Here is a 13112-nt window from a genome sequence, read left to right on the forward strand (position 1 = left end):
CGTATTTGATGTTTTGACGTAGTTTTGAGCATAAACAGCACCACAAAGCAAATGAACTCTAAATTGTGTTTTGATTGAATTATTGGACCCCTAATGAGATTTCGGAACCATAACAACAAGAATCGTCGAATTCAGGTATCATATTAGTGAGTTATAGTCATTTTACCTTGAAAAGTTGTTGCTGGTGCTGGTGCTAGAAATATAATACGTGCACCAAGTGACCATAAAAATCATATGAGCAAACGTCATTATTCTAGTTTGGCCACTTTAGTGACTAACAAACTATAAAAAAAGCTATTTAGATTTCATGTTAAACAATATAAAAACAAATCTCTCAATTATTGACTTAAAACTTATTTTCGTGTTCTTTTTCTTTCTCAAGGTAAAAATTGCTAAGAAATGGAGGGAAATAAAAATTTAAACAAAATTCTTTTTGGATAGAAACTTTATCTCTCATTGATTAAAAAGAGGAAAGATTTTGCCACAATATAGAGACAACCCTATCTCTAAATGGAAGTAAAGTGTGTCAACTTTGACCAAATAATTTGATTGATTGATATATCCCTATCTCGAAAGATAAAGGGACTTAAACTCCAAATCGTGGCTATAAATACTGAAATTCCGCATTTTTCTTACAATTAAAGTAGAGTCTTTGTCGGCTCAAGAAAACACAACATAGATAAAGGTTAGATAAAACGAGGGGATTAAATTTTTGAGGACAGCCGTGAAGCTCGGATAATTAATTAATTGTATTTTGTCATTAAAATGTATATTTTGGTTTACCGTTTTGAACATAGGATACTAACAAGAAACTAAAGAAAGTGAATAAGAAAATATAAAAACTTGTTGAGCGTTTTTGTAAAAAATTATCGAGTTTGAAGATTTAAAACCTTCACAGTTTATTAATTTGAATTGTTCATGTCCATACCGATATGAAACGAACAATAACCCTCGTGGTTGGCTCTACAAGCAACCTCTTCCGGTAGCTACCACGGATAAATAAGATAATCGATTGAGTAAACATAGAAACAACATATAGTACCAAGAAACAAAGGACAATAGACTATAGATCGAAACTTAGAAGCACTCGAACATATTATGCAAGAATTATTGCAATGACTTGTCCAGTCATTTTGAATATTTGAAACCTCTTCCTGCAAAATGACACTTCTTGTAGGTTCAGCATGCGTATATGAAAGTTCCTATAGGGCTGTATGGTGTTTTGAGACTTAGTTGGATAGTTTGGACTGGTCCCAAGAGGCTCGGGAGTAATTTGGACGCTTAAGTTAAAAAACTAGTGATTTCAAAAATAAGACTTTTCAAATAGTTGACTAAACGTTCCCCGGATTACCTCTCTCTCTCTTAACAAGTTTGTATGATAATTTTAAATTTGTTCCAAGTTTTGGTTAGATCTCTCATGAGTTTTCCGGGTTTGATCATGTTGCATTCGTATTTGATGTTTTGACGTAGTTTTGAGCATAAACAGCACCACAAAGCAAATGAACTCTAAATTGTGTTTTGATTGAATTATTGGACCCCTAATGAGATTTCGGAACCATAACAACAAGAATCGTCGAATTCAGGTATCATATTAGTGAGTTATAGTCATTTTACCCGGATATCTTCATTCCTAATCTTATCTCGCCTGGTGTGCCCACACATCCATCGCAACATTCTCATTTCCGTAACTTTCATCTTTTGGACGTGAGAGCTCTTGACTGCCCAACACTCTGCCCCGTACAACAAGGTCGGTCTCACAACCACTTTGTAGAACCTGCCTTTAAGTTTTGGTGGCACCTTCTTATCACACAGCACTCCTGAAGCAAGCCTCCATTTCATCCACTCTGCGCCAATACGATGTGAGACATTATTGTCAATATCCCCATTTTCTTGTATAATAGACCCAAAATATTTGAAACTTCTTTTCTTTGGGATAGCCTGGGTACCAAGCCTCACTTCCACGTCAGGTTCATGTGTCACGTCACTGAACTTGCACTCCATGTACTCTGTCTTGGTCCTACTCAACTTGAACCCTTTGGACTCCAGAGTTTGTCTCCAAACCTCCAGCTTAGCATTCACTCTGCTGCGTGTCTCGTCGATCAAGACTATGTCATTCGTAAATAACATACACCATGGCACCTCACCTTGAATTCGCCGCGTCAGACAATCCATCACTAGAGGAAATAAAAATGGGCTAAGAGCTGGTCCCTAGTGCAACCCCATCTCCACTGGAAAGTGTTCTGAGTCTCCTCCCACTGTCTTTACCCTGGTCTTGGCTCCCTCATACATGTCCTTGATCGCCCTAATGTACGCTACAGGTACACCTCTGGCCTCCAAGCATCTCCATAGAACCTCTCTTGGCACTTTGTCGTAAGCCTTTTCTAGGTCGATGAAAACCATGTGCGTGTGTCCTTTTTCCTCTCGCTATCTTTGCTCCACCAGTCTCCTCACAAGATGGATGGCTTCTGTAGTCGAGCGCCTCGACATGAATCCGAATTGGTTCTCTGAAATGAACACGCCTCTTCTCACCCTCATCTCCACCACCCTTTCCCACACTTTCATAGTGTGGCTTAGCAGCTTAATCCCTCTATAGTTGTTGCAACTTTGAATATCACCCTTGTTCTTATACAAAGGAACCATCATACTCCACCTCCATTCCTCAGGCATCTTCGCCGTCTTAAAAATAACATTAAACAATCCAGTCAACCACTCCAAACCTGCCCTGCCCGCACTCTTCCAAAACTCCCCAGGGATCTCGTCAGGACCGGTAGCTCTTCCCCTGTGCATCCTGCGAACAACACCCTTAACCTCCTCCACTTTTATACTCCTACAATACCCAAAGTCACGACGCCTCTCAGAGTACTCCAAATTTCCCAACACAATGTCTCTATCACCTTCCTCGTTCAAGAGTTTATGGAAGTATGACTGCCATCTCCGTCTAATGAGAGCTTCATCTACCAATACCTTGCCATCCTCGTCCTTGACGCACTTTACTCGATCCAGGTCCCGTGCCTTTCTCTCCCTTACCTTGGCTAGCCTGAACAACTTCTTATCCCCGCCTTTGTCCTCTAGTTCTGCATATAGACGTTCGAAATTTTGCTTTTCTTCGAAAGCGCCAACTTCGCTTCCTTTCTCGCAATCTTATACCTTTCCCTATTCGTCCGCTTCTCCTCATAATCTTTGTTGTCTACCAACCTCGCGTACGCCACTTTATTTGCTTCCACCTTTCCTTGGACTTCTCCATTCCACCACCAGTCCCCTCGTCGCCTACCACGACGGCCTCTCGAGACTCCCAAGACATCTCTAGCTGCTTCCTTAATACAGCTCGCCGTCCTATCCCACATACTGCTCGCGTCCCCCCTACTCTCCCAAGCCCCATAGCCATCAACTTCTCCCCCATCTCCTGGGCACTCGACAAAGTCAGACTCCCCCACTTCATCCTTGGCCGGTCATCCACGACCCTCTTTTTTTTCTTCCTCGTAATCCCCAAATCCATCACCAAAAGCTTATGTTAGGTCGTAAGGTTCTCACTCGAAATGACCTTGCAGTCTTTACAAAGATCTTTATCCTCTTTTCTAAGGAGCAAAAAGTCACAGCCATCGAACTACGAAAGGTTACCAAATGGTGCTCCCTCTTCAGGAAACTCGAGTTGGCTATCGCCAATCCAAAAGCTTTAGCGAAATCCAGAAGTGGTACTCCTCCTCCATTCCTGACTCCGAAATTGAAACCTCCATGCTCATCATCATAACCCCTCGAGGTGGATCCAATGTGTCCATTGAAATCTCCTCCTATGAATAACTTCTCGGTGGGCGGTATACCTCCCACCACTTCATCCAAATCCTCCCAAAAGCGCCTCTTCTCCTCCTCGTCCAAGCCTGCTTGTGGCGCGTAAGCACTAATAATGTTCAAGGTAAACCCTTCCACAACTAACTTAACCGCCATCATCCGGTCATTGACCCTCCTAACCTCTCTACTGGTCCCTTAGCTCACTATCTACTAAAATGCCTACCCCATTCCTATACATTGACTTACCCAAGAACCATAACTTATACCCGTCCACATCCTTAGCTTTAGATCCTACCCATTTGGTCTCTTGGACGCAAGCTATATTAATCCTCCTCTCCTTAAGAATCTTAACTAGCTCTATGGACTTCCCCGTCAAAGTCCCAATGTTCCAGGACCCTACTCTCAACCTAGACGCTCCCTGACCCCACTTACCCCCTCTAACCCTAGCCCTCGTCCCCGACCGAGAACATGGCCCTAGTTTACCATCACTCACTAAAGCCACTAAGGGAAATAAAAGCAAATCAAAGATTTATCTAAAACAAACAAGAATCAATACTAAAGCACAGCTATCAAGAGACTATATGCAAGTCAGGTTACTATGACAAGAAAGATAGCACTATAAGCTAAAGGAATAAGCTAAAGGAATAAAGGCAAGAATGTAAAGTCAAGAGTCAAGAATGTGTAGCAGGCAAGATTTAACAAGGTTAAAAGACACATGAATTAATATGAGCCACCAGAGGTACCAACTCTATGTGAAAACAATTTAAAAATATAAAAAGACCTACTCGGCTGCCGAGAGTTCGTTCACCATCGAAAACCCAGCGCGGAGGTTTCCAGTGCGAAACGAGAAGACAAGAGGCAAAAAAGCAAAGAAAAGAAAGGAAAAGAGAAGAGAAGAAGAAGAGAGAAGAGAGAGAAAAAGAAGGAGGTCTGGGCGGAAAACTACCCTATACTCGCCGGCGTTGGAAGGGGGAGAGGGGCTGCGTACGAGGGGGTGGTTTTGCCCGGGAAGGAGAGGGTGGGGTGGGGTGGGCAGTTGTAAACTTACCGTTGAGATGAAGGGGGGGAGAGAGAGAGAGGGAGAGAGGAGAGAGAAAAAGTAAATGCGATAACTAATAATGATTTGATTATTCTATGAAAACCAGCTAAGAGGTTTCGAGAACATCAAAGGCGTGATTCTGGAACCTCAACCCTTTGAGTTTGACAAGGACGTGGTAACAGCAACAATGAAAAAGAGAATGGATAGATTGCTTAAGCGTTACATGAAATTAAATTGCAATGTTGAATTGTGCAATATAAAATTTATTAATAGAAACTCATTAACTTAACAGTCCAAGAACATTAAGTAGTCCACCATAAAATTACTTACGACAAAAATGATTCAACAGTAAATAACGTAAATAGTGAAATATATCACCATTAGCATATGTTATTTCTGTTGTGTCTATATATAACTCACTTGAACCATTAATTAGAAAGCCTAGACGAAATATTATAACCCCAGAAAAATAGCTACTCATTTATTCAAAAATATAAAACGGCGATATTACGTCAATAGATTTTTCAACCATTGGAAAGGATAGTTAAATGGTGGCTCTGATACCACATGTTGTGAATTGCATACAAATACAAATTCATCGCAATAAAAGAAGAATTAGAAGCACACTTTCAGCCATAATATTGAAGATCTGCCATCAAGGTTGCAAAGAACCTTCTTACCTATTACATATAGTATGATGCCAGAATAATGTAGCCACAAGTGTTATATTATTAGGCTAGAGTCTGAGACAAAAACTTTAGCCCTTGGAAAAATCAGATGAAAAAGTTCAGCAACATATAGGGGGAGTCATTTTAAGAGTTCATGCTTAGGGTTGGAGCTTGAAAAAAGCTCTCGTCTCTCTCCATGCAAAACCCTAAAAAGTGAGCAAACCCTACACCATGGCAGTGGCCGGCGGCCAGCCTCCCATGGTGGCTGGCCTGGACAACGCCTCCTCCTCGCATTTTCCTCCATTACCTCAATCCCCAAACACAAAAACTACCACAAATACTACCTTACATGAACACAAACCCTTGTTACCTATGCGGATGCTACAAACCCTAAGTTGATTAAGGAAGCCATGCAGACGTCAAAAACTCATATTGAACCCATCCCCATCAAACTTGTGGAGATAAGAGATGGAAAGGCAGTGGTGAGATGGACAGAAGAGGAAGTTTCACGTATGAACTTGATAGAAGAACTCAACTATGCTGTAGTAGGGAAGTTTTCTCATGGTTGGCTTGATTTGGAAGAACTTCGTATGGTGATGGCCAAGCAATATGGGATCAAGGGAGATTGTAGAATAGGTCTATTACGACATAGACATATACTGATGTGTTTTGAATTGCTGGAAGATTTTATTACAATGACATCTAAGGGTGTTCATTATATCAATTCAAAAGATGGATATTATTATCCTATGAGACCACTGATTTATGATCCTAAGTTTAGAATTGACGAGGAGACAACAATGGCTATGGCATGGATCTCTTTCCCTCATCTCTTACCTACCTTTTTTATCAAGGAAGCTTTGTTTTCATTGGCCTCAGCAGTTGGTAAGCCTTTACAATTAGATTTGGCCACAATAAACAAAACCAGGCCTAGTTGTGCCAGGGTCAAGGTATTAGTTGATTTGGTAGCAGATCTGCCTGATTCTGTTAGTATGGAGATTATTGATGAAAAGTCTGGTGAAGTAAGATTTGTTGATGTGATTATTCAATATGATGTTCTTCCCAAATATTGTAAGAAGTGTAAATTACAAGGCCACAATGAAGAGACTTGTAGAACTCTTCATCCAGAATTAAGGAAGAAATTTGAAGAGTTGGATGGTCAAGATAAAGGCAAAGAAGTAGATCAATGAGATGTCAAAGGGACAGTGGAAAAAGAAGTGCAGCACAAACGAAATGAGTGGAACAAAATGAAGACTCCTAGATTTATACCAGCAGGAAAAGTTTTTGGACATCTTTGTCAAATTCAATCCTATCAAGGATGATAGAGTTTTTACCATGGAGAAAAACCCTGAGAAATTTATGAATGGGAAGCCTGTAAATGATAATGAAGTGGGGAAGAATGTTACTATCCAAAATAAATTCCAAGCTTTGACTGATGAGATTGCAGAAATAGAAGTGGAGGATATTCATGCAGATCTAGAGCCACTTAACAAGAATCAGGAGAATCAGGATCAAGTCAATTCTGATTTGGTAAAAAATGACATAGTTGAGGTAGATCAGGTTGCAGGTTTAGCAAGGTGTGAAGTGAATGACAATGGTATTGATGATCAAAACCAAAGTGAAGACCAGACTTCAGATGAGAAAAATACTAAGACTATTGTCAATATGGAGGAGTTTTCATCAGAGGAGGTTAGCAAGGAATTAGTGAAGGATGATAACTCTGATAGGAGTCCTATTCATCAGTCTTTGTCTCCTTCTTCCAAATGGGGAGACAGAGTTGATGAAGATTTGCAAGACGTATTGGAGGAAGGAAAAGTGATTGTTGGCAAAGAATTGAAACAGAAGTCAGAAGTTGAAGGTATAGAAGAAGATTTTATTCAAGCAGATGTTGAATCAGGATTGACTTTGCCAAGGGAAGAAAACAGGCTCAGAAGCCTGGTGTAGAAGAAATTGAGGTTGCAGATGAAGTTCCACCAAATGATTAGGAGGTGATAAAATGGTATCCACCAAAACCCCCTGATGATCAAATTATTGAGAATGACAAGGTGGATACTCAAAGTATGGAAGACAAGGGCAGCAGTTCCAGTGATTCAAGATTGAAAAAGGGTTCTCCAATGAGGCATTTGCATGATCTAGTTTCACACAATATACCAGATGAGGAGAGAAGCCTATTATCAGAAGACAATGCAATTGCTTTGATAGCAGACAAGGAAGAGAGCATGCAAGAATCTCCACTGAGAGTTAAAACTTTGTCCCCAAAATCTGTAGCAAAGGGTGGAAAAAAAGGAAAAAAGTAAGTAGAAGCACAAGTTTCGGTCGAGTGATGCCAAAGAGGGGTGCTAAAAAAACCCAATTTGTAAATGATGATGAAAGCATTTATATGGAATATAAGATACGTTAGAACTCAACAAGCATTTTCAAATGTTGCATAGACATCATAAATTCACTTTCAGCTCGATGGAACCTTTCGACAAGCTAGGAATGTTGAAATCTATAAGAGAAAGCGGGAATGAATATTGGTGCAAATAATCTTTCAAAATTTGGTATTTTATTGGGCCAATGTAGATGTGCAAGTTTTGTCAGATATAGCTCAGCAAATCTCTTTAAAATTAGAGCTTCTTGATCAGAATAAATCTTTGGTTATTACTTTAGTATATGCTAAATGTAAATCAGAGAGGTTGCACTTATGGGATGACATCTATCAGGTGGCTTATGGGATGACATTTATCAGGTGGCAGACTCTATTAATCTTCCATGGCTTGTTGGATGGGATTTTAATGTAGTTTTGCATGAAGATGAGAAGATAGGTGGGATTCCAATCCAACCTCAAGACTATGAAGATTTTGCTTTCTGTGTAAATTCCTGTGAATTGATGGAAACCAGTTTCAAAGGCAGTCATTTTACTTGGTGTAATGGTAGAGGGGGTTCAAACTGCATATTTGAGAGGTTGGATAGAGTGTTCATTAATCAATAATTTTAGCAATGGTTTGCACAGGTAGAAGTTGAACATCTCACAAGGACAGGTTCTGACCATGCTCCTTTGTTCATTACATTGGGAGAACAAAGTCAGGCATATATTAGACCTTCCAAATTTCTGAAGTTTTGGATTGAGCATCAAGGTTTCTCGAACATAGTTAGGGATAATTGGTCAAGTGTCTGGATGGCAATCCTTTTATGCTATTTAAACGAGCGAAGCATATAAAAAAGATTCTGTCTGCATGGAGCAAGGAAGTTTATGGGGATATTTTCAAGCAGCTGATTATTAGAGAAGAAATTGTGAGGATCAAAGAAGAACTTTTTGAAGGGGATCCTTCTCCTTTGAACAGAATGGTACTACAACAAGCACAGGCTGAACTAAAGAAGTATTTGCATTTTGAAGAGGAATTCTGGAGACAGAAGGCTAATGTTACTTGGTTTGCTGAAGGGGATAGAAATACTAGATTTTTCCATAATCTGGTAAATGGTAGAAGGAAGAGGTTACAAATTAAAAGAATTCAGAATTCAAATGGAGATTGGGTAGAAGATCTTTGATCAAGTGGCAGTGGAGGCTGAAGAATTTTTCAAAAAACGAGTTTTCTCGGGAGCAAGAAACTACTGATTTCGACTACTTAACCATGTTCCATCCTTAGTGTCGAGGAAGATAATGAATTATTAGTTGTTGTTCTAATGCTGATGAAGTCAAACAAAAGCGTTTTTTGCTTTGAATGGGGATAGTGCTTGTGGTCTGATGGATTAACGAGCAATTTTTTTTTCAGGCTTGTTGGCATATTATTGGTCCAGATGTGCTTAATATGGTTAAAGCCTTTTATGAAGGTCACACTCTTCCTAAATGCATCACTCATACAAATTTGGTTCTTTTACCAAAAAAGAAAGATGTTCAGACTTATGCAGACATGAGGCCAATCAGCTTGAGTAACTTTATCAATAAAGTTATATCAAGAGTGGTTCATGGTAGATTGGAGGGCATCTTGCCAAGGCTTGTTTCATCAAATCAATCTGGTTTTGTGAAGGGGAGAAGCATTATTGAGAATGTTCTTCTAACTCAGGAAATAGTCACAGATATAAGGAAGAGAGGAAAACTAGCAAATGTAATCATCAAGTTAGATATGGAAAAGGCCTATGATAGGGTGTCTTGGTTGTTTTTTATCAGAATTCTTCACAAGATGGGCTTTTCAGATGGTTTTGTGGATATGATTTGGAGACTTATAGCTAACAATTGGTATTTTGTGCTGATCAATGGTCAGCCACATGGATTTTTTCATTCAACAAGAGGGGTCAAACAAGGTGACCCTCTATCTCCAGCACTATTTATACTGTCTTCAGAAGTTCTTAGAAGGGCCTTGAACAACTTGTTTGATGATCCAATGTATAGAGGTTTTGGCATGCCTAAATGGAGTGCAGATCTAAATCATCTGGCATATGCAGATGACACCATAATCTTTTCCTCGGCTGACAAATACTCATTGAAATTAGTAATGGAAGTTTTGCTAAATTATGAGACTGTCGCAGGGCAAAGAATGAATAGAGACAAGCGTTATTTTTACATGTATAAAACCAGTGCAATGAGTCTAGTTCAAGATGTGACACAAATCCTTTGGTTTTGCAAGAGGTGAGTTTCCATTCAAGTATCTGGGATGCCCAATATTTCATAGCAGAAAGAAGAAAGCATATTACAATGATCTGATATTACAATGATCTGATAAAGAAGGTGAAAGACAAGCTCTAGAACTGGAAAGGCAAGTTGATGTCTTTTGGAGGTAAAGTTGTGCTCATCAACAATGTTCTTCAAAGTATGCCAATATATTTGTTGTCTGCAATAGTCCCTACAAGTTACACTATTCAAGAGTTACATAGGATATTTGCCAGGTTTTAGTGGAGTAACAAGGAAGATAAAAGGAATAGACATTGGGCCTCTTGGTTAAATATGTGCTATCTAAGACAAGAAGGTGGCATGGGATTCAGATCTCTATTTGATGTTTCAAAAGCACTCTTTGCTAAGCTAGGGTGGAGGTTCAGGACTAGCTACACTTTATGGTCCACATTTATGTGGAACAAATACTGCAAAAGGCAAATTCCAACTCTGGGAGGGTGGAAGGGAGGATCTCAGCTCTGGAAGAAAATGCTAGAAGCCAGGGATGATATTGAACATGCCATTTGGTGGGAGCCTAGAAATGGCTCATCTAGCTTCTGGTTTGATAACTGGACTAGGATAGGACCTTTGGTTAAGCTGATTCCTGCTGGTTTTCAACTCAATGAAGATATTGAAGAAGTTAATGAAGTTATGACACATGGAACTTGGAACTTTGATCTGCTGCATCACACACTGCCTGCAGAAATTGTTGAACATATCAGGTCTGAGTTGACTATCAATGATAGGGAGATGACTAGTGACAAGGCTTGGTGGTTATTGACAAGCACAGGCAAATTCACAATGAGTAGTGCTTGGAAGGCTATTAGACAGAAGAAACAGGAAAGCTGGTGTTTTAAAATGATGTGGACCAAGGGCTTACCATACAAGATTTCTTTCTTTCTATGGAGGGTTTGGCACCATAAACTTCCAGTTGATGATGTTTTGGCAAGAATTGGTATAAGTATGGTGTCAATATGCAGATGTTGTACCTTTCCCCAACAGGAGACAATGACTCACCTGTTTCTCACAGGTGAGTTTGCATCAGATATCTGGCAGATTTTTTCATCAGCAGCTGGGGTACAAGGACCATTTGTGCAGATTAATCAAACAGTTTCTAAATGGTGGACAGCAAAATGTGGAGCTCAGTTGAAACCTATCTATCAAGCTGCTCATAACGCAATCATAATGTGAGATATGGAAAAGAAGGAACACTATTATTCATGGAGGGGTTATGTCAAGAAATAAGGTGATATTTAAGATCAACAGGAATTTATGGCAGCTGACAAAGTTCAGGTTCTCATGGTTAGATATCCCTCACAGTTGGCCTCTTTTGGTTCAGTTTTTGGAAAAGTATAAACCACAAGTAACAAGCAAAGCAGTAGCATGGAATTGTCCTCCTAATAGTTGGTATAAGTGTAATACAGATGGGGCATACAAGAACAGCACAGGTCAAACTTCATCAGCATTTTGTATCAGGAATAGTGAAGGAAACTTAGTGCATGCTTGGGCAAGCATTATTCGAGATGCATCCTGTATTGTTGCTGAGGCAAGAGCAATTCTTGAGGGGGTAGAATATTGTGTTGCAAAATCGATTGTTTTCCTCGATAGTGGAAACGGACTCACTTCTTGATGACAAAGGTTTTAAATGATGAATGGGAGATACCTTGGAGGATTTGTATGATGGTGCGGTTGATTCGGGATTGGAGAAATAAAGGAACCATACGATTGTCCATATACTCAGAGAAGGCAACAAATTGGCTGATTTTTTTAACTAACATGGTTGTTCATTTTGCAGGTACTTTCCACATAACAAATTATCAGGAGCTTCCATCAGTGGCTAAAGGAATTCTAAATGCTGATAAACATAATATGCCTAACGCATTCAAGAAACGGCATGTTAGAGAACCGGACTTAACTTTAAATGATTTACAAAATGCATGATTAATGATATCTTGCATACAATAGATCACGATCGAGGCCGGAAACTTTTGTCATCGTTTCGTATTTATAACTTAGTTGCTAGTGTAGTTCTATCTAATGTGTGGTATGAACTTTCGGTTCGATCTTATTGGAAGAACTATATTAGCAGCCTAGAATATGGTATGTTAGCTGATTTTCATAAATCCTGGACAGACAAAGAAGTACTCAGAAACTGCACTTGACACTGAGATTGACTAACAAAGCCTAATCCATGTTGGAAGGATTCTTCTGTTGGTATTATGATTCCATAACCACCTGGTGAGAGCTTTGAGGTAATTTGAAATGGCATCGGACCAAGACTGGATTAGCAGCAGTAATTAAGTCAATTTTAGTGTTTACATTAATGTTTCTAGTCTATTGTGAGGCACTTTTGGCCTTTGTTGTTTCCTTGATTTTTTTTTTTTTTTTTTTTTTTTTTTTTGCTTCTGTACAGATTTTTTTCTTATGAATAAAACACAACCAGTCTCATGTTGGTTGCTTTGAGAAAAAAAAAACTTTAGCCCTTGGGATTCTTCATATGAAATACTTTTGCCTATGAACTCATAATAAAGTGTTTTCTTTCATCAAGAAAATTAGCTGATATGTTTGTATATTTAAGATATTATCTGATTATTACTTACTTGGAAGATAAGGTAGATAATTGATTACTTAATATGTGGGCCTCATTAAATATCTCTAATAAAAGAAACGTTATTTCTAACAGATACGAGATGGAATTCCACATAAAAAGTGTTGGAGCTTCTCGAGAAATTTGAAAAAGCTTTTGTAAGGATGAAATTAGATGATCAAAATTATAAATGTATTTTGATGAAGGTTAGGGTATTAATGAACTGATTATTTTTAAAAATACTATATCATACATATTTTTTGGTTGGTGTATTGTGTATATATAACTAAAACTAAATATTTCAAAACTATTCTAATTATCTCGATTATTCTTCGGTTTCGATATAATTCAATTATTTTTTGATAATTTATTTTTAAAACGTTGTTCACTCTATGTAAAATT

The 13112-nt window shown here is 38.8% G+C and overlaps 3 protein-coding genes across 3 annotated transcripts; 2 read left to right on the forward strand and 1 right to left on the reverse strand.

Annotated features, from left to right (window-relative positions):
* Positions 1-1804: 1804 nt before the first annotated feature.
* Positions 1805-3400, reverse strand: LOC132066460 (uncharacterized). Its single transcript, XM_059459768.1, has 3 exons — positions 3196-3400; positions 2555-3074; positions 1805-1844 (listed from the first exon to the last, which is right to left on the reverse strand). Exons 1-3 carry the CDS (start codon positions 3398-3400, stop codon positions 1805-1807), a joined length of 765 nt encoding a protein of 254 aa, XP_059315751.1.
* A 2503-nt stretch (positions 3401-5903) lies between these two features.
* LOC132066461 (uncharacterized) lies at positions 5904-6683 on the forward strand. Its single transcript, XM_059459769.1, has one exon. The coding sequence runs from the start codon at positions 5904-5906 to the stop codon at positions 6681-6683; it is 780 nt and encodes a 259-aa protein (XP_059315752.1).
* Positions 6684-11354: 4671 nt separating this feature from the next.
* Positions 11355-12064, forward strand: LOC132066462 (uncharacterized). The gene is made up of 2 exons (XM_059459770.1): positions 11355-11655; positions 11919-12064. Exons 1-2 carry the CDS (start codon positions 11355-11357, stop codon positions 12062-12064), a joined length of 447 nt encoding a protein of 148 aa, XP_059315753.1.
* Positions 12065-13112: the final 1048 nt, after the last annotated feature.

Source organism: Lycium ferocissimum, chromosome 8 (genome assembly GCF_029784015.1).
Source record: "Lycium ferocissimum isolate CSIRO_LF1 chromosome 8, AGI_CSIRO_Lferr_CH_V1, whole genome shotgun sequence".
NCBI lineage: Eukaryota > Viridiplantae > Streptophyta > Magnoliopsida > Solanales > Solanaceae > Lycium > Lycium ferocissimum.

What these genes read in the sequence shown, in the direction of transcription:
- LOC132066461 (XM_059459769.1), top strand. Translation starts at nt 5,904, where the DNA reads ATGCAGACGTCAAAAACTCATATTGAACCCATCCCCATCAAACTTGTG.
- LOC132066460 (XM_059459768.1), bottom strand. Translation starts at nt 3,400, where the DNA reads ATGGGGGAGAAGTTGATGGCTATGGGGCTTGGGAGAGTAGGGGGGACG. An exon ending in AATAAAGTGGCGTACGCGAG is followed by an intron (nt 3,075 to 3,195) that starts GTTGGTAGACAA and finishes GTCTATATGCAG; the next exon opens with AACTAGAGGACAAAGGCGGG. An exon ending in CTAAGCCACACTATGAAAGT is followed by an intron (nt 1,845 to 2,554) that starts GTGGGAAAGGGT and finishes GTATTGGCGCAG; the next exon opens with AGTGGATGAAATGGAGGCTT.
- LOC132066462 (XM_059459770.1), top strand. Translation starts at nt 11,355, where the DNA reads ATGTCAAGAAATAAGGTGATATTTAAGATCAACAGGAATTTATGGCAG. An exon ending in CATTATTCGAGATGCATCCT is followed by an intron (nt 11,656 to 11,918) that starts GTATTGTTGCTG and finishes TTCATTTTGCAG; the next exon opens with GTACTTTCCACATAACAAAT.